The following is a 20,747-nucleotide window of genomic DNA, read 5'->3' as shown; positions in this document are numbered from 1 at the left end:
GGGCTGGGCCATCCTTTGGGGGCTCAGGAAGACGCGGGGGTCTCTGGAGTTGGGAGTGATGCAGCAGATGTGGGATGGGCTCTAGGGCCATGAAAGGCTGTGTGGACTCAGTCTTTGGCACTGCTCTAGGGGCCCCTGGATAGCTGGGATTTCCCTCTCTGGCCCCTGGGAATCTCGGCTCAGAGCCCCGCATTCCAGCCCAGCCGGCTCCAGCCCCCTTTCCGCTGTCACTTGACTCCGCTGGGCCCCAGCCCTGCATCCCTCCCACTCCTCCAGCTTTGGGCTGGGGCGAGGTGGGCATCACCGACTAGGAATTTCTCCTGGGGCAGAAACCAGGGGACAAGAGGTTCAGGATTCTATGGTTTCCTCTACGCTCCCCACTGGAACCCTCTGGCCGCGCCATGCCACCTGGCCCGGGAGCGTGGGCCTGGGGTGTGGAATGTGCCAGCGGGGTGTGAGGGGCTGCCGCTCCTTCCCTGAGGCGTCTGGAAACAGCCCAGCCGGGTCTGCCAGCCCAGGGTTCCTCGGAGCACAGTCCCTGGAAGGAGGGGTCGTGAGTCTGCCCAGGTGAGGTTACTGGGGAAACATGGGCTCCACCCCCAGCCTGGCTCCACCCCCGGCCCAACCTCTCCAGGGCCCAGATTCCCCAGCGGCTGTCTCCGGCGGGGTACGTGCTCTCGGGAACCCCTGGGGGTTTGGTCGGAGGGGACGGTGGGAAGAGGCAATTCTCCGAGTGACCATGGGGCTGTTTATTAATGAGTCCCGTAGCAGCTGAGCGTGTTGGAATTGGTGTGTCCCTGGTGGTTTGGCGCTCTTGCCCATACTGAGGGCCAGCTTCTTCCTGGTACTACTTTTGTGTACTTGTCTGGTTGTGACTTAGTGTTTCTTTCTTGGGACTGTAGTTGGGCCTGCACGTAGGGAGTGAGCTGATGTCCGCTGTGAGGTGCATTGGGGCGGGGATCTGCAGTGGACTCAGAGATCTTTCTGAGCCGGTGACATTGATAGGTGGTTGACAGGTGTGGGTGTGGATAGATGGTGGCCTGAGGCAGTGCCCAGGGGGGCGCAGCACTTCCCCCCACAGCTCTCTCTCCTGCCCCCCTCACCCAGCCTCCTTGCCTATCTTCTCTGGGACTCCTGTTCCTGGTTCTTTTGGGCTTTGTCCAGTTTTCTCTTTGTCTCCATCCCCCACAACTCCCTCACCTTGTTCAGGCCCATGCCTGCCAGTGGTCAGGGTCTCGACCTCACCTGGGCCCAAGGGAGGCTTGCCCTGAGGACTCCTGGGCCTTGAGCAGGGAGCCCAAGGGAACCAGGCCCTGGGAGTCTGGGCTGCAGGGTCCTAGAGAGGACTGGGGGATGGAAGGTGGAAGTAGAGAGAGAATGGGGCTAGGAGAGAGTTGGGGGGCGGCTACATCAGGCTCTGGGGCAATCTGAGTTGGGGTGTAGAGGACAGGAGGCCAGAGGATGCCAGAGAGAAGCAAAGGTTGGTGGTGTGGAAAGTGTGAGTCTAGGGCACCTGGTTGGGCAGGTGAGCCCTGCTCCCTTCCTCCATCCAAACTCCTGCTGCTGGGCTGGGCACAGGGCCTGTGGGAACCTGCTCCTTCCCTGTGCCCTGGGGCTGCCCCCTTCACCTCCCTCTCCAGGAACTGAGCCCAGAAAGGGGGAATAGGGAGGGAGCCATCCCCTCACGGGGCCTGGATATGTGGGAGGCCCCAAGCGCGGCCTCAGCTTTGTCTGTTCCATTTAGTGGGGAGCCTGGGGCCTGGGGGTTGGGCCGCGGGGAGGCGGAGGGGGCTGGGCGCGCAGCGTCAAGGGGACGGCGGCGTGGTTACCTGGGGGAGGCCCGGGTGCGCGAGGGAATGCGGAGTGGGCGTGGCAGGCAGAGGGGAGCCCGAGGCCGGGAGGGCGGCGCCGGGCGTGGGAGCGGCGGCGACAACGCTGTCCGGGAGGGGGAAGGGCGGCTACCCCGGCGGGCGGGCGGAGGGTGGAGGGCGGCGGGAGGGAGGGAAGGAGGGGGAGTCGAGCTGTGGGGAGGCGGCGCCTGGGCCCGAGCCGCCCCAGCCCTGGCTCCTCTCCCCGGAACAGGCCCCCGACAGCTGCTCGCGGGAGCCGCCTCCCGACACCCGAGCCCCGCCGGCGCCTCCCGCTCCTTGCTCCTGGCTCCCTGCGCCTCCCCCGCCCCTCGCCCAGCCGCCGAGGAGGCCCCGCTCCGGGGTCGGACGCCTGGGTCTCCCGGGAAGAGCGATGAGAGGTAGGGGGTGCGGCCGGAGGACCCCTGCGGGGTGGAGGGACAGAGGCCGAGGCCGGGGGCTCCAGGGGAGGTGCGGCGGCCGGGTGAGGGCTTGGCGGCGGAGGCAGGATGCTCCCGGGCTGTTCTAGGTTGCCCAGCTCCGCCAACCGTGTCCCTGCCCACCTCCCCAGTGCGCTGGCTTACTGTCTGAAAATGGGGGGGGGCACCTCCCTGACCTCGGAGAAAGTGTGTTTCAGCATTGAGGAAGGACCCTTTACTGAGTGTGAAGGAACTGACGCCCAGGAAGGCAGGTGCTCTTGTGTGGCCCCATTGAATCATTCCCTCTGGCCCCTGGAGAAGCGGGTGTGCCCTCCTATCTGGCCAGTCCCTGCCGGCATCTACCTGCTAAGGGCTAAGTCTCTGCCCAGTCAGCTCCCAGTAGGGCAGCCTGCCGTCAGCCCAGCAGAGAGCACTGATACCTAACCGGCCAGTGACAGCCTACGGATGGTCAGTTGGTTCTATCCTGAGGCTGTGTCACTGCCTGGTGCGCCCCATCCTCAGTGTCCCATCCCCCCCTCCCTCCCACACCCCCTCGGTCCTCTGCTGGCTGGACTTTCCTTCCCAGCACCTCTACCTGAAGTCAGTGCTGTAGGCACATAGGTGCCTCGGAAGTGAGTGCTACAGTGGAGACAGGTGAAAGCCGAGAGTCTGGGAAAATGGAGCAGTGCCTCTTTTTCTCATGGCCCTTCCAGCCACCACCTTGACTTCTCTCTGGCTTGGTCTTGGTGTGTCTTGGGTGGTGGGCCCCAGTTGTCTTGGGATCCTGTGTCTGAGAGCCTGAGTGTATGTGTCTCACGGTGTCCTCTAATGGTAGGAGCATGTGGTATCTGTCATTTCACGTTCACGGATGTCTAAAGATGGCTATTCACTAAGTGATGGCCCGTGGATGGAGTTGATGTGTGCATGAGCGTCTGTGATTGCCCCAGCTGGGGCAGATGTGTGTAACACATTTAAGTGTCTGTCTCTAAAAGTCTGTGAAGTGTCTCTAAAAGTGTGTGTGTGTTACAGTTAGCCCCAGGGTTTACAGTCAGCTCTGCAAGTTTGCATGGCTGATGACTGGGGGTGGGGTGGGGTCGTGGCGGGTAAGGGGTGCACAGAGCTGTGTGGCTGGTGCTTGTGGTGGGGGGTGGGGATAGGAGAGGAAAAGGAAGGACCTGCAGCAGTGACCCGGTCCCTGCTTTGTAATTGGGGTAGGGTAGGGTGGGGTGGGGTTGGGATAGGTCTTCTCAGCCTGTCCTCTGTGTGCCTGACCCAGTGGAGAGAAGTAGGGTGATTGGAGTGTTGGAGGGATTGCCCCAGACATCTGTGTGTTTCTCTGCTTGGCTCTGTGCCCTGTGCTTCTGAGCCTGCTCTGTTTACCTCTTGCTTTGTGTTTCTCGCGCTGTCTCCCCCTGCCTCCTATCCTTTGCCTGTCTTTGTATCTTTGCCCGGGGCTCCTCTAGCTCTGTCTGGCTCCGATGACTCATCTGGGATAGGCATGAAGGTTACCCAGGGGAACAAGGGCCCCGCTGTTCCCGAGAGAGGTGGGGGTGGAGAGCGGCACCCAGGAATTCCAGGCCAGCCGCGTGGGACCCTGCAGCCTGCTGCCCTGCACGTGGCTCCTGGACCTCCAAGGGACCAGGTGTGATGCCTCTGGTTCTAGCTCTTCTTTGATGCCTGGGTGCCCCCCGCAACTCAGTCAGCCCCCTCAGCTGCTGCTTCAGAGCTGTGGGGTCTCAGCTGCCTCTTACATTCCTGCCCTAGAGCATGATGGGAGCAGCTGGAAGAGGACAAAGGGATGGGGGAGTATCCCCCCACTCTTCCTACCTCCTGGGGTGACCTGGCCTCCCTGCCTGTAGACCCGCCCTCGTCTCCAAGGCAACTCAGGCCTTTCCTCAGCACTGGGCTTCTCCTTCAGAGGCGGCCACCTTCAGAAAATGGGAACTGGGGGACAGGATGTCTGGGTCTTAAGAAGGGAAGCAGAATGAGGAGAGCTGGCATAGTAGGCTTTGGATCTGATGGCAGAGGTAGGGGAAGGGCATTAGGGGTGGCCCTAGGGGTCCCTTGGGATTCCAGGGCCTGGAGAGCTCAGTGCAGACCTCCAGGAAGAGGAGAGGTCAGAGCATCTTCTGCTGTTCTGCAGAGGGTAGATAACCTGGATTCACAAGGAGATACCAGTTGAAATTGTTTTAGGTAGTGTGTGCCACCCAGGCCCTAGTGAAGAGCAGGGATTCTCGGACTTTCATGGGCACGGATCATGGGGGTTGTGTTAAAATGCAGATTCTGATTCAGCATATCTTGGGGAGGGATGAAGTTCTGCCTGTCTCCCAAGTGCCTGCGTGCTGTGGGGCTGCCAGTCTTGGGGTGACACTGGGCTTAGTGGGGCTACAGAGGACAGTGAGATTGGAAAACCCTGGGGTCCCCCACTTTTCTTAGAATTCTGGGATCATAGGTGGGGAGTGGACCAGAGTTTAGCCTGGCGTCTGGCACATGGGGAGCATTCTAAGAACACAGCTGATGCTGTTAAGCAGCTTTTGCTGTTGTCACTTTACTCCTGTTATTCCCAGAGCAATCCATTCTGCCTGTCTGTCCTTGGCTGTGACTCAGGCTCCTTGACTTTCACTCACCCTACCCCTTGTTTGCTCCCCTGCAGAGATGCTACCCCCGCCCCCTTAGGCCTGAGGAATCAGGAGCTATGGGGCCAGGGGCCCTCACATCTCTGCCGCCGCCGCTGCTGCTGCTGCTGCTGCTCTTGGTGGCAACTGGAGATGCTGATATGAAGGGACATTTTGACCCTGGTGAGGAACCTGGCTCCTGGGTCCCTGAGGATGGGGCTTGGGAGACAGAGCCAGGGGCCTTGACCCTCTGTATGCCTGTGTTCACCCAGCCAAGTGCCGCTATGCCCTGGGCATGCAGGACAGGACCATTCCAGATGGAGACATCTCTGCCTCCAGCTCTTGGTCAGATTCCACTGCTGCTCGCCACAGCAGGTAACTGACACACCTGGGGCACTGCTCTGGAGGGAGCTCCTGGGGCCTCTACCTGCCCTTCCGAGTCCGCCCAAGCCCAGAGGCTGCTCGGAGGGCCAGTGCCAATGAAACCTCACCTTGCATCCTGAGGGGCTTGAAATACTAGAGATAGAGGCAGACCAGATGTTCCTTGTGACCTCTTGCTCCCTCCCAGGCTGGAGAGCAGCGATGGGGACGGGGCCTGGTGCCCCGCAGGGCCGGTCTTTCCGAAGGAGGAGGAGTACCTGCAGGTGGATCTGCGGCGGCTGCACCTGGTGGCTTTGGTGGGCACCCAGGGGCGGCACGCGGGAGGCCTGGGCAAGGAGTTCTCCCCCAGCTACCGGTTGCGTTACTCCCGGGACGGCCACCGCTGGATGGACTGGAGGGACCGCTGGGGTCAGGAGGTGAGGCTGGTGGGGGCAGACCCGAGGAAAGGTTGTCTCTCCTCTTGTCCCCAGCTATACTATAAATGCCACCTGTCCACCCATGACTGCCGATTTCTACCTTCTCTAGCCCAAGCCTCTCTCTTAAGCTCCATCTAGCACTGCAAACATGACCACCTTCTGGGCTTTTCCACCTGAATGTCTATTGGGCATCTCAAACCTACCGTAAACCTCCCAAGCTGAATTTGAATCCCATTCCCACCCCAAACCTGCTCCTCCCCCAACTCAGGCCAGTTGCTCAGGCCCCAAGCTAAGATGATATCTCGGATTCCTCTGGTCTCTCACCCTCCTGCTTCCAAAGCACCAGCAAGGCCTGTCTGTTCTACCTCCACATTTCCTGAATCCAACCATTTCTCGCCACCGTTGCCTCTACCACCCCAGGCCACACACCACACCATCTTAGGCTTAGATGAACCTGCTGGCCTCCAGAGTGTTCTCCCTGCTCCTGTCTGTTCCCACCTGAACTATCTCCACCTAGAGGCTTCGTCCACTGTACCTGAGAAAATGCAGATCAGATGAGGCGCACCTGGTCCATGACCCTCCACTGGCTTCCCACTGTGGAACCAAAGCTAAGCTCCTTCCTGGGTGCAGAAGCTTAGCCTGGCCTGGCTCTTGCCCGCTTCCCTTACTCCTCCCTCCTGTATTCTCACTCCACTTGGGCCCACTGGCTTTCTTGCTGTCCCTGGAACAAGCACAGATACATCCCACAGCTTTAGGACATTTTTGCTTGTCAGTCTCTGTGCCTGGAGAGCCTCTCCCCCAGATGTCCCTGGCTTCTCCTTCCACTCAGTTCCCCTCTAGATATCACCTCCATAGAGAGCCTGCCTCCCACTGCTTCAGCCCCACACCCTGCCTCTTGTTCTGCACAGCTGTTTTTCCTACTGGAATCTCAGTGTGGCATGGGGAGAGGGGAGGGACGGATGTTTACCACTGAGAACGTGCATGGCTGGCACAGCCAATGCCTGCCGAGTGGACAGAGAGGATGGGGTGAAGGAAGAGGGGGAAGGTGGAAGCAGAGGTGCAGAGCTCTGAGAAATGGGTAGAATCTGTGCACGGTGGGATGGATGTCTTAGAGACAAATGGAGACAGGTAGGGTTCGGGGCTGACGCTGAAGGTTGAGGACAAAGCGTGAGGTTGAGAGATGTGTCAGAGGTCCTTTTTAAAAGATTTTATTTATTTATTTGACAGAGAGACACACACACAGAGAGAGGGAACACAAGCAGGAGGAGTGGGAGAGGGAGAAGCAGGCTTCCCACCTAGCAGGGAGCCCGATGTGGGACTCGATCCTAGGACCCTGGGATCATGACCTGAGCCTAAGGCAGCCAACTGAGCCACCCAGGTGCCCGTGTCAGGTCTTTGCTATAGCCCCTCATTTTAGAAAAGCCTGGCTGTACCCCAAAGCCCTGGGTGCTCAACACCAGTCTTCATGAGTCTCCTTGTGGCTACTGTGTGCTGGGCCAGGGGACCGCGGCTTACTGGGAAGTGAGATCCAACCCAGAGCCTTTCCCACTCATCCACCCTAATTCTTGGGCCACAGGTGATTTTAGGTAATGAGGACCCTGGGGGCGTGGTGCTGAAAGACCTGGGACCCCCCATGGTGGCCCGGCTGGTTCGCTTTTATCCCCGGGCTGACCGGGTCATGAGTGTCTGTCTGCGGGTGGAGCTCTATGGCTGCCTCTGGAAGGGTGAGTCATTCAGACCCCCGAGAATTTGTTTCCTGGGCTGGGGCCTGGGGAGAAGGGCCTCCAGAATCCTCTTTCTCTTGTTGGGAAGCTGTCACTCTGAGTGGGGGGCAGTGCTGGCCAGCTTTGTCCCCTCCATGCCCGTGGGCCTGTGGAGGGACACAGGAAGGGACTGATGCAAGGGAGCGGGAGAGAGGCTTCTTGCCTCTAACATCAACTCTGCAACCCTGCCCCAGACGGACTGCTGTCTTACACGGCCCCTGTGGGGCAGACGATGTACTTATCCGAGGCAGTGCACCTGAACGACTCCACCTACGATGGACACACCACACATGCTGTTGGAGGGTAAGAGAGGCCGGCTGTGCAGGGCCGGAGCCTGGGGTGGGAGGGAGGATGTAGTGGGTGGGGTCAAGAGTCTGGCCAGTGAGATGGAAGAACTGGGGAGAGGGACAGGTTAGGTGGGGCCTTAGGGACACAAGATCAGGACTGAAGGGTAGCAAGGCAACTACTAGCTCATGTGACACTTTGTGCGAGTTAGTAAAAGGCACTGCTTTGCTAAGAAATATCTGTTGGAAACTGTCGCCATAAATACACACACCTTAGGCTGCATGGTGCCCCCAGAGATGGTGCCTCTGTGCAACCACTGCAATTCTTGGGGTGAGAGAGAGAGCCACAGCGGGGAGGTTGAGGCCCGGGATGGCAGAGCACATGGATGGGTGCCACTCTCTTCTCTGCCACCCTCTGGTTCCTCTGCTGTCCTGCTCTCCAGGCTGCTGTATGGAGGTCTGGGTCAGCTGGCGGATGGTGTGGTGGGGCTGGATGACTTTAGGAAGAGCCAGGAGCTGCGGGTCTGGCCAGGCTATGACTATGTGGGGTGGAGCAACCACAGCTTCCCAGCTGGCTATGTGGAGATGGAGTTTGAGTTTGACCGGCTGAGGGCTTTCCAGGCCATGCAGGTAAGTGCGTCCAGCTCCTCGGAGACCAGGGTGGTTGCTCCTGGGGTGCTCACCTGGGCTCTCCTGGCCTTAACCCTGTGTCCCTCCTCCCTTCCCCTCCAGGTCCACTGTAACAACATGCACACCCTGGGAGCCCGCCTGCCTGGTGGGGTGGAATGTCGCTTCAAGCGGGGCCCTGCCATGGCCTGGGAGGGGGAGCCTGTACGCCACGCCCTAGGGGGCAGCCTGGGGGACCCCAGAGCCCGGGCTGTGTCCGTGCCCCTGGGCGGCCGTGTGGGCCGCTTTCTGCAGTGCCGCTTCCTCTTTGCCGGGCCTTGGTTACTCTTCAGCGAAATCTCCTTCATCTCTGGTAAGCCCTGGTCTCTGCCCAGTCCTCATCCTCTAGGATTGCCAATCCGCAGGATGCCAAAATATCCACTCCCAGCACCAGATCCATCTACCACTCGTGAGACTTCCCAAGCAGAGATGCCCAGAATAATTGGAACGTCTCCCTACTCCTTCCCCCCAGCCCTATCTTGGCTTTATCAGCCCTTCCCTCATGACTGATACTGAGCTGGTAGGATAGTGTTGGCTATAAAAACACGAAGTACTCTGTGCTGGTTGAGAAATAGCCTCTTCTCCGGCCGCCTGGTACCCAAGATCCCCACCTGGGGCTCTCTCTCTCTCTCTGGGAGTCCTGTATCTCCTCACAACCCAGCAGTTAAACACTTGACATCCGCAATAGCCAGCCCCCCTCCTTTGGATGGGTGGGTACATATACTGAGTATCGCCCCTGCTCCTAGTGGTAGAATTCCACAGGTCTCATGCCAGCAGCTTCCCTTTGGGTCGTCTTCCCTCTCTGACTCCATCCTTTCTTCTCGTCCTTCTCTATAGATGTTATGAATGACTCCTCTCCAGCTCTGGGGGGCACCTTCCCACCGGCTCCGTGGTGGCCACCTGGCCCACCTCCCACCAACTTCAGCAGCCTGGGTGAGCAGCCTGGGGCCTCCTCCCAAACCAGTGGGTCCTGTGCTGCCATTGCTACTGGGGCCACCCCCACTCAGGTGGGAAGCCTCCTGCGGTTCTGACTCTCCTGTCTCCGACAGAGCTAGAGCCCCGAGGCCAGCAACCTGTGGCCAAGGCGGAGGGCAGCCCAACTGCCATTCTCATCGGCTGCCTGGTGGCCATCATCTTGCTGCTGCTGCTCATCATTGCCCTCATGCTCTGGCGGCTGCACTGGCGCAGGCTCCTGAGCAAGGTGAACGGTGTGGGGGTGGGACCTGGGGGTGTGGGGTGTGGGGGAGGGGTGAGGGGATTGAGGGGAGCAGGGGGTTACAATGTGGAGAGCACAGGCAGGTTGTGGGTGTGGAGGCTGAGGCCAGTGTGTATGGGGACGCCTGCATTAGTTTGGGTCCTGGGGGGACCACAGAACACAGTCTAATTAAGATAACCAGAGGTGGGCTCAGTAAAGTGCCAGGTTGCAAAGGAGTGGGCGGCCTTATGGAAATCACAAAGAGTAGTGAAATTCCCACAGAACTGTCACCACTCATGGGCTGTGGCCATGCAAGATGAGAGGAGGGAAGTTACCAGAACCTGAAGGAGTGAGTCTGGGGAAAGGCTCCTTGAGACAGGCGGTGGACTTTGCTTCAAGGATACAGCTAGCCTGAGTCCACTTCTCAGGGAGGGGCTGGGAGACTAATCACCCTGACCTTACTTCCCGCCTGCCCAACAAACTCCTCTCCAGCCAACCCAAACTGAGCCAGTTGATAAAGTCCACACTAGTCAACCTCTTGGGGTAGGAGCCAGATGGGAAAGGGGGAGAGTGGAGCTAGAAGGGCAGAGAGGAGCTAGAGGTAGAAGCCAGGCATACTCCAAGCCCCTGTCTTCCTGGTGAGAGTTTTGTGGGGCTGATATGCATGAAGGTTGATGGTTCTATAATTATCTGGTCAGATTTGGGTTAGAATCCTATTATGGGACGTCAGGGGACTGACCTACATGCTCTTGAACCTTTGTTCCTTTAGAAAGAGAGTTAATAGTGATACCACTATGTGAAATAGAACTAATAGTAGGTACCACTATGCGACTGTTGTGAGGACTGAAGGGGAGAAGGGGAGCTTGTCATTAAATGAGCTGGAATCACGTGCAGTTAACATTCCCATTCCTGCAATAAGGCTGAGCGCCGGGTTTTAGAAGAGGAGCTGACAGTTCATCTGTCTGTCCCTGGGGACACCATCCTCATCAACAACCGCCCAGGCCCTCTTGAGCCACCCCCTTACCAGGAACCCCGCCCTCGTGGGAATCCACCCCATTCTGCTCCCAGTGTTCCCAACAGCTCTGGTAAGACCTGCCTTGTTCTAGTCCTACCTCCGTCCTCTGCTTATTTTCTTATTGTATCCCCTTTCTTCTCTGTTTCCATTCCCTTCTTTTTCTGTCTTTCCAATTTCAACTCATTTTCTTTATTTCTGTGCCCTGGTCACCACACTGTATCACTCCCATGTCCTTACCTTACAATTTTTCTCAAGAATTTCCCATGTATTACCCCTAATCCTTAGTGGTCTCGTTTTGTTTGTGTCCCATACACATTTCTCTCTTCTTTGTTGTGCCCTCTCATTGTATCTTCTAGCCTCTCTCCTTTCTCTTAGACTTGCCATGTTCATTCCATCCGTCCATCCATCCATTATCCATCCTTCTATCTGTATTTATGTGTATGTTCATCCCCCTGTCCATTCATTCCTCTGTCCACCATCTGACCATTTATCCATTATGCATCCATCCATAAATATTCATACATCTATTCACCCATCTGTCATCCATCCATCCAGCCATCCATCCAGTCTTCCATCTCTCCGTCCATCCGTTTTACCACCCATCTGTCCTCTGTCCGTCTACCAATCCACTATTCATCCATGTTCACACATCTGTTCACCCATTCATTCATCTGTACATCCATCCATCTACCATCCAATTGCTGGATGCATCATCCATCTGTCCATCATCCATCCAAATATATTCAAACATCCATTTGTTCATCTCCCCATTCATTCATCCACCATCCAACCATTCACCTGTCATTCATCCAGCCATCCATGTATATTTATCCATTTATTTCTCTATCTATCCATTCATCCATTCAACCATTCATTTATCATCCATCCATCTACCCATCCATCTGTCCGTCTGTTCACTCGTTATTCATCCAGCAATCCAGCACTCTCCAGATCCTTGTTTTATCCTGTCCCTGTCTCTCAGTACATTCATTCCCATCAGCCCTGGTCTTGCCCTATTCCAGGTCTCCTTGTCTGTCTAGCCTTGAGTCTCATCCCTTCCCTGTGTCTCCCCCCCTCCTTCTCCCGACAGCGTTGCTGCTCTCCAATCCAGCCTACCGCCTCCTTCTGGCCACTTACGCCCGTCCCCCTCGGGGCCCCGGCCCCCCCACACCCGCCTGGGCCAAACCCACCAACACCCAGGGTAAGCCCCTCTGCCTCTGGGCTCCTCCAGGCTCCCCATACCTTTACAGGGGCAGGGAAAAGTCCTCATACCTTGCATTCCCTCCTCTCCCTGCTGTGGCCTCTTTTGCTCTCCTGAGCTCCCAAGGAGGAAGCTCTAATGCCCTTAGCTCTCCTCTGCTCTGCTTGTTCCTTCTTAAAGCCTTTCCCTTGAGCACAGGAGCAGAAAGCTCACTGGTTCTCAGCTCTGTCTTATTCCTCCTCTTCCAACCCATCTATTCTGCTCTCTAGAGCCAGAGAGGAGGTTGCTATACTGACCCCAGGTTCTCTTATAACTCCTCCTTTGTTTCCTCTCTCTAGAGCTGCAAGGAGGAGGGCCTCTCACCCTGGGTGCTTGCCCTCTCCCCCCTGTATACTCTCTCTGCAGTCCCAGAGATGAAGGCTCATACCCTGCCCTTACTGTCTGCTCCTCCTCTCCTTGGTGTTGCCTTCTCTCATTGTTGCTCCTTCCCCAGGGCTAAGAGGACAGCTCTGCTTCCTCTCCTCTGTCTGTAGATTCCTTGTTGTCCTGGCCGTGAGGAACTGTTCCCCTCTCCCCCTTTCTGTGTGCCCCTGTCTCTGCTTGTCTTTGAGCTTGGAGTATTGGGTCAGGGAGGGTTTGGGTAACCATGGCAGGGAGGAGCCAAGGCTGAAAGTATGTGAGGGGAGGTGCAGGTAGGTAGAACAGCTAAGTGAACAGGAGGGGCTGGCGGTGAGTGGGACAAGGACTTAGAAGGTGGGGGGTAACCAGATGACTGGCACCATCCTTCTTCTGATGGTGGATAGAGGAATTCCTCTTTGAGTCAAGACTTCTGTCATGGTCTCTTGGGCTGTACTGGGATTCCTAGAGAATAGACGATGTCATTCTTTGTTCAACTGTTTCCATTGCCTTAAACTCTGGAACAGTTCACTCTCATCTCATGCCAGCATCTTCTCTGGTTTGAGGTTGGTGGGTAGAATACCAAGAAGATGGATCATAGACCCAGTCTCTCACCCAGCTGGGAGACAAGGGAGGCTGGGGTGTGGAGAACCATGGCTCTCAAGGGCTGCTCCTGATGCTTCGTCTTGTCTTCTTTCCCCTCACCCCTCCAGCCTGCAGTGGGGACTATATGGAGCCTGAGAAGCCAGGAGCCCCGCTTCTGCCCCCACCTCCCCAGAACAGCGTCCCCCATTATGCCGAGGCTGACATTGTCACCCTGCAGGGCGTCACCGGGGGCAACACCTATGCTGTGCCCGCGCTGCCCCCAGGGGCTGCTGGGGATGGGCCTCCCAGAGTGGATTTTCCTCGGTCTCGGCTCCGCTTCAAGGAGAAGCTTGGCGAGGGCCAATTTGGGGAGGTAAGGAGGATCCCTGCCCAGCTATCAGCAGTGTCTTGACTGTCTGGAGCTCTGATGTCATGCCCATATACCCCCATTGTCATCTGTGACTGTGTTATCCCAGTTGACCCTGTGACTTCAGTGAATCATGTGACTTTCTAACAAATGAGCATCTTTCCCCAGGTGCACCTGTGTGAGGTAGAAAACCCTCAAGATCTGGTCAGTCTTGATATCCCCCTTAATGTGTGCAAGGGACACCCTTTGCTGGTAGCTGTCAAGATCCTACGGCCAGATGCCACCAAGAATGCCAGGTGAGGACCAGGGATGGTGTCTGGTGATAGGGAAAGGAGGCCATGAAGAATGGGGAATATGGTAGAGACCAACAGGGGGAGTGGCTGGGGAAGGAAGTTTGCATCTCAGGCTGATGTCAGTCCAAGTCTCAGTGTCACTAGTGAGTCAGCTTGTCTGCTGGGGTTAGGGTGCTGGTCTGCATGAGCAGGAGAGAAAGGACAGACCAGCCCCTCAGCGTCCCTGCCACCTCCCCGCTTTTCTAGGAATGATTTCCTGAAGGAAGTGAAGATCATGTCGAGGCTAAAGGACCCAAACATCATCCGGCTCCTGGGCGTGTGTGTGCAGGACGACCCCCTCTGCATGATTACCGATTACATGGAGAATGGTGACCTTAACCAGTTCCTCAGTGCCCACCAGTTAGAGGACAAGGTGGCCGAGGGGGCCCCGAGAGACGGGGAGGCTGCCCCAGGGCCCACCATCAGGTACCCACTTACCCAGGCTGGCCCTTTTCTGAGAGCTCCCCGGGGAGGGCTCTCCTCTCCCCTTGCACCAACCTGGATCCAGCATGGGATGTGGGGGCAGGTAGTGAGGTTCAGGGGGGTGGGGACTGGGGTGAGGAATACATGGCCTTGTTCATCTGGGAACTCAGAAGCAAGAAGTTACTATAGGGGGTTGCTGAAGGGACTTGGACTCTGTCAGGAATCTCCCTCTGCTCTTGCTTACCCTCAATGCCTGAGTCCAGACAACAGAGCAGCAGCTTCCTGGGTCAGATGAGCCAAACAAGCATTGTGTGGGCACCTATCCCTGGCCTCTGCGTGGGCATTCCATCTCTGCACCAGCAGTAGACACAAGCCAGTCCCAGGGAGTGGGCCCCCCCTTCCTCTCCCAGGAATCTGTGAGGTGGGTATGAGTCTGGGACTGCCTCCAGAGACGCTCTCTCATTGGCTCTGTCCTCAGCTACCCCATGCTGCTACATGTGGTGGCTCAGATTGCCTCGGGCATGCGCTATCTGGCCACACTCAACTTTGTGCATCGGGACCTGGCCACAAGGAACTGCCTGGTTGGGGAAAATTTCACTATCAAAATTGCTGACTTCGGCATGAGCCGGAACCTCTATGCTGGGGACTATTATCGCGTGCAGGGCCGGGCAGTGCTGCCCATCCGGTGGATGGCCTGGGAGTGCATCCTCATGGTGAGAGGCCCTGAGAGAGGCGGGCAGGGCAGGGCTGGGCAGGGGTTGGCAGGGGAGGGTAGTGGGGGAAGCACTGGCTGCTCTGTGGTCTCTGTCAAGTCACTTGCCTTCCCCGCACTGCAGTTCCCTCATCTCTGAAGTGAGGGTTTGGGCCAGTGCTCTGTAAGTTTCCCTCTGGCTCTAGTGACCAGTGAAAGTAGGGAGGAGTGGTATGATGGGAAAGGGTTCAGGAGCCAAGAGTGGGTACAAGAGCAGGAGTCAGGGAGCAAGAGAGGTAAGGGGAGACAGGAGGCTAGAGATAAAAAGGTAGGAGTTGGGAGAGAATCAGGACCAGAAAATGAGGGTCATGGTGTAAAGGAAGGGTGCCTAGAAGAAGGAAGAGTTCAGGGAGAGGACTAGAGCCTGAGAAAGAAGGCAGAGCCTGAAGGAGGGAGGAGCAGGCTTGTTGGGAGGGGCCAGCCAGGAGGAGTCAGTCTGGGGAAGTGCTGAGTGGACGGGGAGCTGTGGGGAGATGAGGAGGGTCTCTGTTACCTGATGTCTTTCTCTGCCTTTGTTGCTTTATCCACACGCCAGGGGAAGTTCACGACGGCAAGTGACGTGTGGGCCTTTGGGGTGACCCTGTGGGAGGTGCTGATGCTCTGCCGGGCCCAGCCGTTTGGGCAGCTCACTGATGAGCAAGTCATTGAGAACGCAGGGGAGTTCTTCCGGGACCAGGGCCGCCAGGTCAGAGCAGAAGGGAGGGAAGATAAGGTTGTGGGTCTGGGCAGGCCAGAGCCTGTCATCTTGGGAACTAAAGACCATTTGTTCCCTGCCTTTCGTCCACCCTGTCATAATGCAGGTGTACCTTTCTCGGCCCCCTGCCTGCCCGCTGGGCCTGTACGAGCTGATGCTTCGGTGCTGGAGCCGGGAGCCTGAGCAGCGACCACCCTTTTCCCAGCTACATCGGTTCCTGGCCGAAGATGCGCTCAACACGGTGTGAATCACACCCAGCTGCCCCTTCCTCAGGGAGGATTCAGGCAAAGCCAGAGGCAATAAACAAGAGGATTTTCATGGCACCCCCACTCCATTCCCTGTCCCAACCACCTTTCACCTCTGAAAGAGAGGCAGTGTGACCACAGGTAGGCTGGGCCTGCCAGGGAGCTGATGCCTCCCTTCCAGGGACATACTCTCATGCCCCCTTCCTGCTCCTCTCTTAGAAGCCTCCACCACCCACCCAGCTGGCCCTGTGGATGGGATCCTCTCTGACCTCTTCTAGCCATCCCTGGGGGGAAGATAGGGGCACATATAGGACAGACACTGGATAAGGCCTATTGGAGCACCTGGGCCCCACTGGACAACACTGGTTCCAAGAGAGAAGGCTGTGGCCCCCCCAGCCTCTCTCTCCTTCCGTCACACACTGGATCCCATTGGCTGAGAATCTGGGGAATGAGGAGGACAAGAAGGGGAGAAAGATGTTCCCTTGTGCGAACTCCTAGAATTGTCCTGGACTTTGGCTTCTCCCTCCTCCATCCTCTGAAACACTGGACCTGGGGGTGATCCCTGTCTCCCACCCCCAGCCATCCCCACTTCCCACCTGCTGTGTTTTAGCTAGAACTTCTCTAAGCCTGTATGTTTCTATGGATTAAATACTGGGATTAGGGGGAAAGAGGGAGCAATGGCCTGTGGCCTTCGGGTTGGACACCTCTGTTGTAGCTGCCATATTGGTTTTTCTATAATCACTTGGGGTTTGTACATTTTGGGGGGGGAGAGACACAGATTTTTACACTAATATATGGATCTAGCTCAATGCAATTTTAATATCCTGCACTAGGCAGGTAATAATAAAGGTTGAGTTTTCCACAGGTGTGAGTGGATTTCTTGCGGTTTTGGTAAAATCTGCTTCCTGTGTCTCTTCCCAACTCATTTCCATTTCCTTCCTTCTCCTCCCCACTCCATTTCCTACTGTATCTTGCCCAGCACAGTGTTCTGTCTATAAGCCAGGCTCTTGCCTGTGGGGACCTCAGGTCCTATATGAATGTATGAACTTTGTAAACTTCAGTGGGAGCTCTGCAGGAGGCTGAATTAGGCCTGATGGCTTACCCTTGTCTGACCCATGGGTCCCTTTGGCAGACTAGAGTGGTCTACTGATTCCTCCTCAGATTTGTTTTAAAATGCGTTACACGTACACACACACACACACACACACACGTGTGCACACACAAATGTGTATATCTCATATATGATCATAGAAGAAATCGAGTTTCCTAAAATGTTAAAAAAAAAACCTATCACATGGTAACCTATGTGTTTTTAAAATATATTTAATAATATCTAGCAGGAGATGTCATAACTACTAACATTCTCCAAATAGTAATAAGCATAAAATGTACTCAGTCCTCCGAGATTTCTACAAAAGTAGTGGGATACAAAAAGAGCTGTGGTGTCTCAGTGACAAGTCCTGGGTCCTGCTAATACTACCGGGGGTTTTGCTTATATTCATACTTGCAGGAAATGCTATATTTCTGTTAGAAGTTAATAAAAACAGAGGTGTACATTTTGGGGGCCCTAATTCTAGGACCCCCCTTCAAGGGTCTGGAAGTCCCAGGCAGAGAATCTTTGGATTTGGCTGATGAGATGAATAGATGAGCCGATAGGTGTGAGCTATTTGTGTGGGAACCAGAAGCAAGAGCTTAAATTATTTCAGAGGTCTGGAAGGATGAGCCACAAGCACCAACAGAGCATTAACAGAGTTTTAAATAGGTTGGAAAAAAAAATCACTTCAAGTAGTGGAAAAGGCAAACTTACCTTGATGGAAGTTCGTGTGCAATAAAGACCCTGGGGTCTTGGTTGATGATATTCACCAAATGAGCCAACTGGATAAGGGGAAAAGCAGACTCCTCCTGAGCAGGGAACCTGATGTGGGGCTCCATCCCAGGACCTTGGGATCGTGACCTGAGCCAAAGGCAGAGGCTTAACCGACTGAGCCACTCAGGTGTTCCGTGATCTATGTTTTAAGACACGTTGATGGATCAGGAGTTTAGAGGCCAGGACACAGAATGGTGAACAACAGATGCCATGGCTGGGAGCTGAGAACTCCCAAAGCTCTAGACATATGCAATCACCTGGAATTCGTTTGAACTTGTCTCAGAATATTCAAACCTGCTCCTCCATGGGGTCCTGAAGTCAGTGAATGGCAGCATCATCCATTCAGCTTCACATGCCAAAACCTTGGGGATCATCCCCGACGCCTCTTCTCACCTTCCAAGGCCAGCCTATCATGAAGCTCTGTTTATCTTGCTTCCCAGATTTCCCTTAAATTTGTCATTTCTCTTCATCTCCATCACCATCCTGGCACATGCTACCTCCATCTTGCCCAGACTACTGCAGTAGTTTCCCAGGGTCTATTCTTGCTCTTTGATTTGTTTTCTGTTGCCACCAAACATAAATCTGACCCTGCTACTTTATTTCAAATCCTTTAATGGCTTCCTGTTGACCTTAGAATAAAGAAAAAAATCTTCCTGACCAAGTTTGCCCACCTCATTCTTCAGCATCCTCCCCCACTTTGTCCTTCATACACCACTGGCCTAGTTCCAGTTCCTGCAATCGCCCACAGTCCCTCCTGCCATGGCCTTCCATGGCCTTTGCAGAATCTTGTTCCCCTCCCTGCTGTCTTTGCCTTGTTAAGTCCTGCTTGTCCTTCAGCAATCTTCCCCCACTTGGCAACCAAATCAAATCCCCTCTTGCTGCTTTCAGGCACAGGACTTTCTTCTTTGTAGTACTTACTATAGGTGTGATTTTACTTTTTAAAGAAAATAATGAATAACAATATTATTTACTGAGCACCTATTATATGCCAGGACAATACTTATTACATATTTTATCTTATTTAATACAACATATGGAATAGTTAATGTTATTGCCATTTCGCAGAAAAGAAAACTTAAATTGTTTTTTTGGAAAGGATTTTATTTTTATTTTTGCGAGAGCGAGTGCAAGCACCAGCGTGCACGTGCACAACTAGTTGAGAGGGAAAGGCAGAGGGAGAGGCAGACTCCCCACTGAACAGAGAGCCCATGCAGGACTCAATCCCAGCACCCTGAGATCATGACCTGAGCTGAAGGTGCCAACTGAACCACCCAGGTGCCTAAATACTTGTTTTAAGCAACTTGCTCAAGGCCACACAGCCAGGAAACTGCAAAGCTGGTTAGAAGCAGCCAGTAGGCTCTGGGCTCTCTGTTCTTTCTCTCCAGGATGCTGCCTGAGGGGACGAGGTTATGAACTCTCCACCACAGGTTGGATAATCCTATTTTGGGAAGCTCCCAGGATCCCAGGCTGATTATCCAGCTCTAGAAACAGCCTGTACTCAGTTCCTGACATCAGACAAATTGCCCCCATTCATTGCATCCCTTCAGGCAGGACTCTCCAAGAGAATCTGTGATCACAGAAACTGTCTATAGCTGCACCACCCAATAGATAGCCACTAGTCACATGTGACTATTGACTACTTGAAATGGGGCTAATGTGGCTGAGGAACTGAAGTTAAAATTTTAGTTAATTTAAATTTAAATAGCCACAGGTGGCTATAGTGGCTCCTATTCTGGGCAGGGTAGCCTTAGAGAGTTTTCTCTACACTATAGGGAACTGCCACCTTGTCCGCCCAGCTTCTGCTGGTTTGCACCTGTCAAAATGAAGCACGTGACCTATTTCAGTTTTAAACACCCATAAAAAGCTTCTTACAAAGATGGCACTGAATTAGGCAAGCCATTTTGTAATCTGCTTTTCTCCCCCTCATGATAGGTAGTACGTAGTTCGGCCACTATGCATACGGTGTCCTTTCTAATTGTTGCCGGTATTCTACATTGTTGTGATGACCCACATTTTGGGACATTCAGGCAGTTTTCACAATACAATAACAGACACACTTCTTCTTCTTCTTCTTTTTTTTTTTTTTTTTAAAGATTTTACTTATTGATTTGACACAGAGAGATCACAAATAGGCAGAGAAGCAGGCAGAGAGAGAGCATGGGAAGCCGACTCCCTGCAGAGCAGAGAGCCTGGACACAGAGCTTGATCCCAGGACCCTGAGATCATGACCTGAGCCAAAGGCAGAGGCTTAACCCACTGAGCCACCCAGGTGCCCCTAACAGACACACTTCAGTAAATATCTTTGCATGTCTATCTCTGTATCCATGCGTGAGAACTTCAGTATGATACATTTCTAAAGGTGGAGTTGGTAGGTCAAACGGCAGTCACATTCAAATAACTGGAGATACCGCCAAAGCCCCCTTTAAAAGGTGTGACTGAAGTCCACTTTCAACAGAAGTATTATAAGTACTGTATGCTCCTGTGCGGTGACAACGAGGTTGCCAATCCCTAAATTTTTTTTTCTAATCAGATGTTATATTTTTTCTTTAATTCGCTTTTCCTTAATTACTGAGGAGAGCTTTTTCATTTGGTTATAAACAATTAATATTTTTTCTGTTTATTGCCTGTTACATCTTTCTACAGTCTTTTTTTAAAAAGATTTTATTTATTTATTTGTCAGAGAGAGAGAGCACAAGCAGAGGGAACAGCAGGCAGAGGGAGAAGCAGGCTCCCCACTGAGTAAGGAGCCCCATGTGGGACTCAACGTCAGGACCCTGCCATCAGGATCTGAGCTAGAGGCAGAGGCTTAAACTACTGAGCTATCCAGGAGTCCCTCTTCCTACAGTCTTTCTACTCTGTTCTTCTTCTTACTGCTTTGTAAAAGCTCTCTGTATTGTCTATTTTGTTAAGTATTTCTTCCAGACTAATTTGTCTCTTATTTTACTTAAGGTTAACCGTAAAAACGCTTTGTTAGTTTTGTGTCATTCTTGAGGATTTTATGCAGGACTGTTAAAGAAACGGAAAAACAAAACAAGCACGAGTGAGCATAACAGGGTCTTACACAGTTCTTGCCATTTTGGTCCGTGTTCCCTCACACGTACTTCAAATCCCAGCCTCAGGTTTTTCTAGATGAACGATTGTGGGCAAATTTCTTAATCTCACTGGGCTTCGGTCTTCTAGTCTGTAAAGTGGGAATAATAAACCTTGCTTTATAGGAACTTGGGGATACTTGTAGTTCTGGCTTTGGCTTAAGACGTTCCCTTCCCTTTCCCTGCAGTAGCCTCA

The 20,747-nt window shown here is 54.3% G+C and overlaps 1 protein-coding gene across 2 annotated transcripts; it reads left to right on the top strand.

Annotated features, from left to right (window-relative positions):
* The first annotated feature begins 2,051 nt into the window (after positions 1 to 2,051).
* On the top strand, positions 2,052 to 16,459 carry DDR1 (discoidin domain receptor tyrosine kinase 1). Of its 2 annotated transcripts, XM_044257254.1 has the most exons (18): positions 2,053 to 2,248; positions 4,920 to 5,064; positions 5,154 to 5,256; positions 5,450 to 5,678; positions 7,255 to 7,402; positions 7,636 to 7,744; positions 8,169 to 8,355; positions 8,458 to 8,704; positions 9,229 to 9,324; positions 9,441 to 9,592; positions 10,506 to 10,671; positions 11,692 to 11,802; positions 12,912 to 13,156; positions 13,319 to 13,446; positions 13,690 to 13,908; positions 14,384 to 14,618; positions 15,192 to 15,341; positions 15,457 to 16,459. In XM_044257254.1, the coding sequence occupies exons 2-18, from the start codon at positions 4,962 to 4,964 to the stop codon at positions 15,595 to 15,597; spliced, it is 2,769 nt and encodes a 922-aa protein (XP_044113189.1). In that variant the 5' UTR covers positions 2,053 to 2,248; positions 4,920 to 4,961; the 3' UTR covers positions 15,598 to 16,459. The 2 variants fall into 2 exon arrangements, with proteins under 2 accessions (XP_044113198.1, XP_044113189.1); XM_044257263.1 differs by lacking the exon at positions 11,692 to 11,802 and having other exon boundaries at positions 2,052 to 2,248.
* Positions 16,460 to 20,747: the final 4,288 nt, after the last annotated feature.

This window comes from Neovison vison, chromosome 1 (genome assembly GCF_020171115.1).
Source record: "Neovison vison isolate M4711 chromosome 1, ASM_NN_V1, whole genome shotgun sequence".
Classification (NCBI taxonomy): Eukaryota; Metazoa; Chordata; class Mammalia; order Carnivora; family Mustelidae; genus Neogale; species Neogale vison.
This window is presented reverse-complemented; position numbering and strand designations above follow the sequence as displayed.

Bases quoted from the DNA above. Each gene is read 5' to 3' on its own strand.
- DDR1 (XM_044257254.1), top strand. From the start codon at position 4,962: ATGGGGCCAGGGGCCCTCACATCTCTGCCGCCGCCGCTGCTGCTGCTG. The intron at 9,593-10,505 runs GTGAACGGTGTG...TCCTGCAATAAG, and splicing joins GGCGCAGGCTCCTGAGCAAG to GCTGAGCGCCGGGTTTTAGA. The intron at 13,447-13,689 runs GTGAGGACCAGG...CCGCTTTTCTAG, and splicing joins GATGCCACCAAGAATGCCAG to GAATGATTTCCTGAAGGAAG.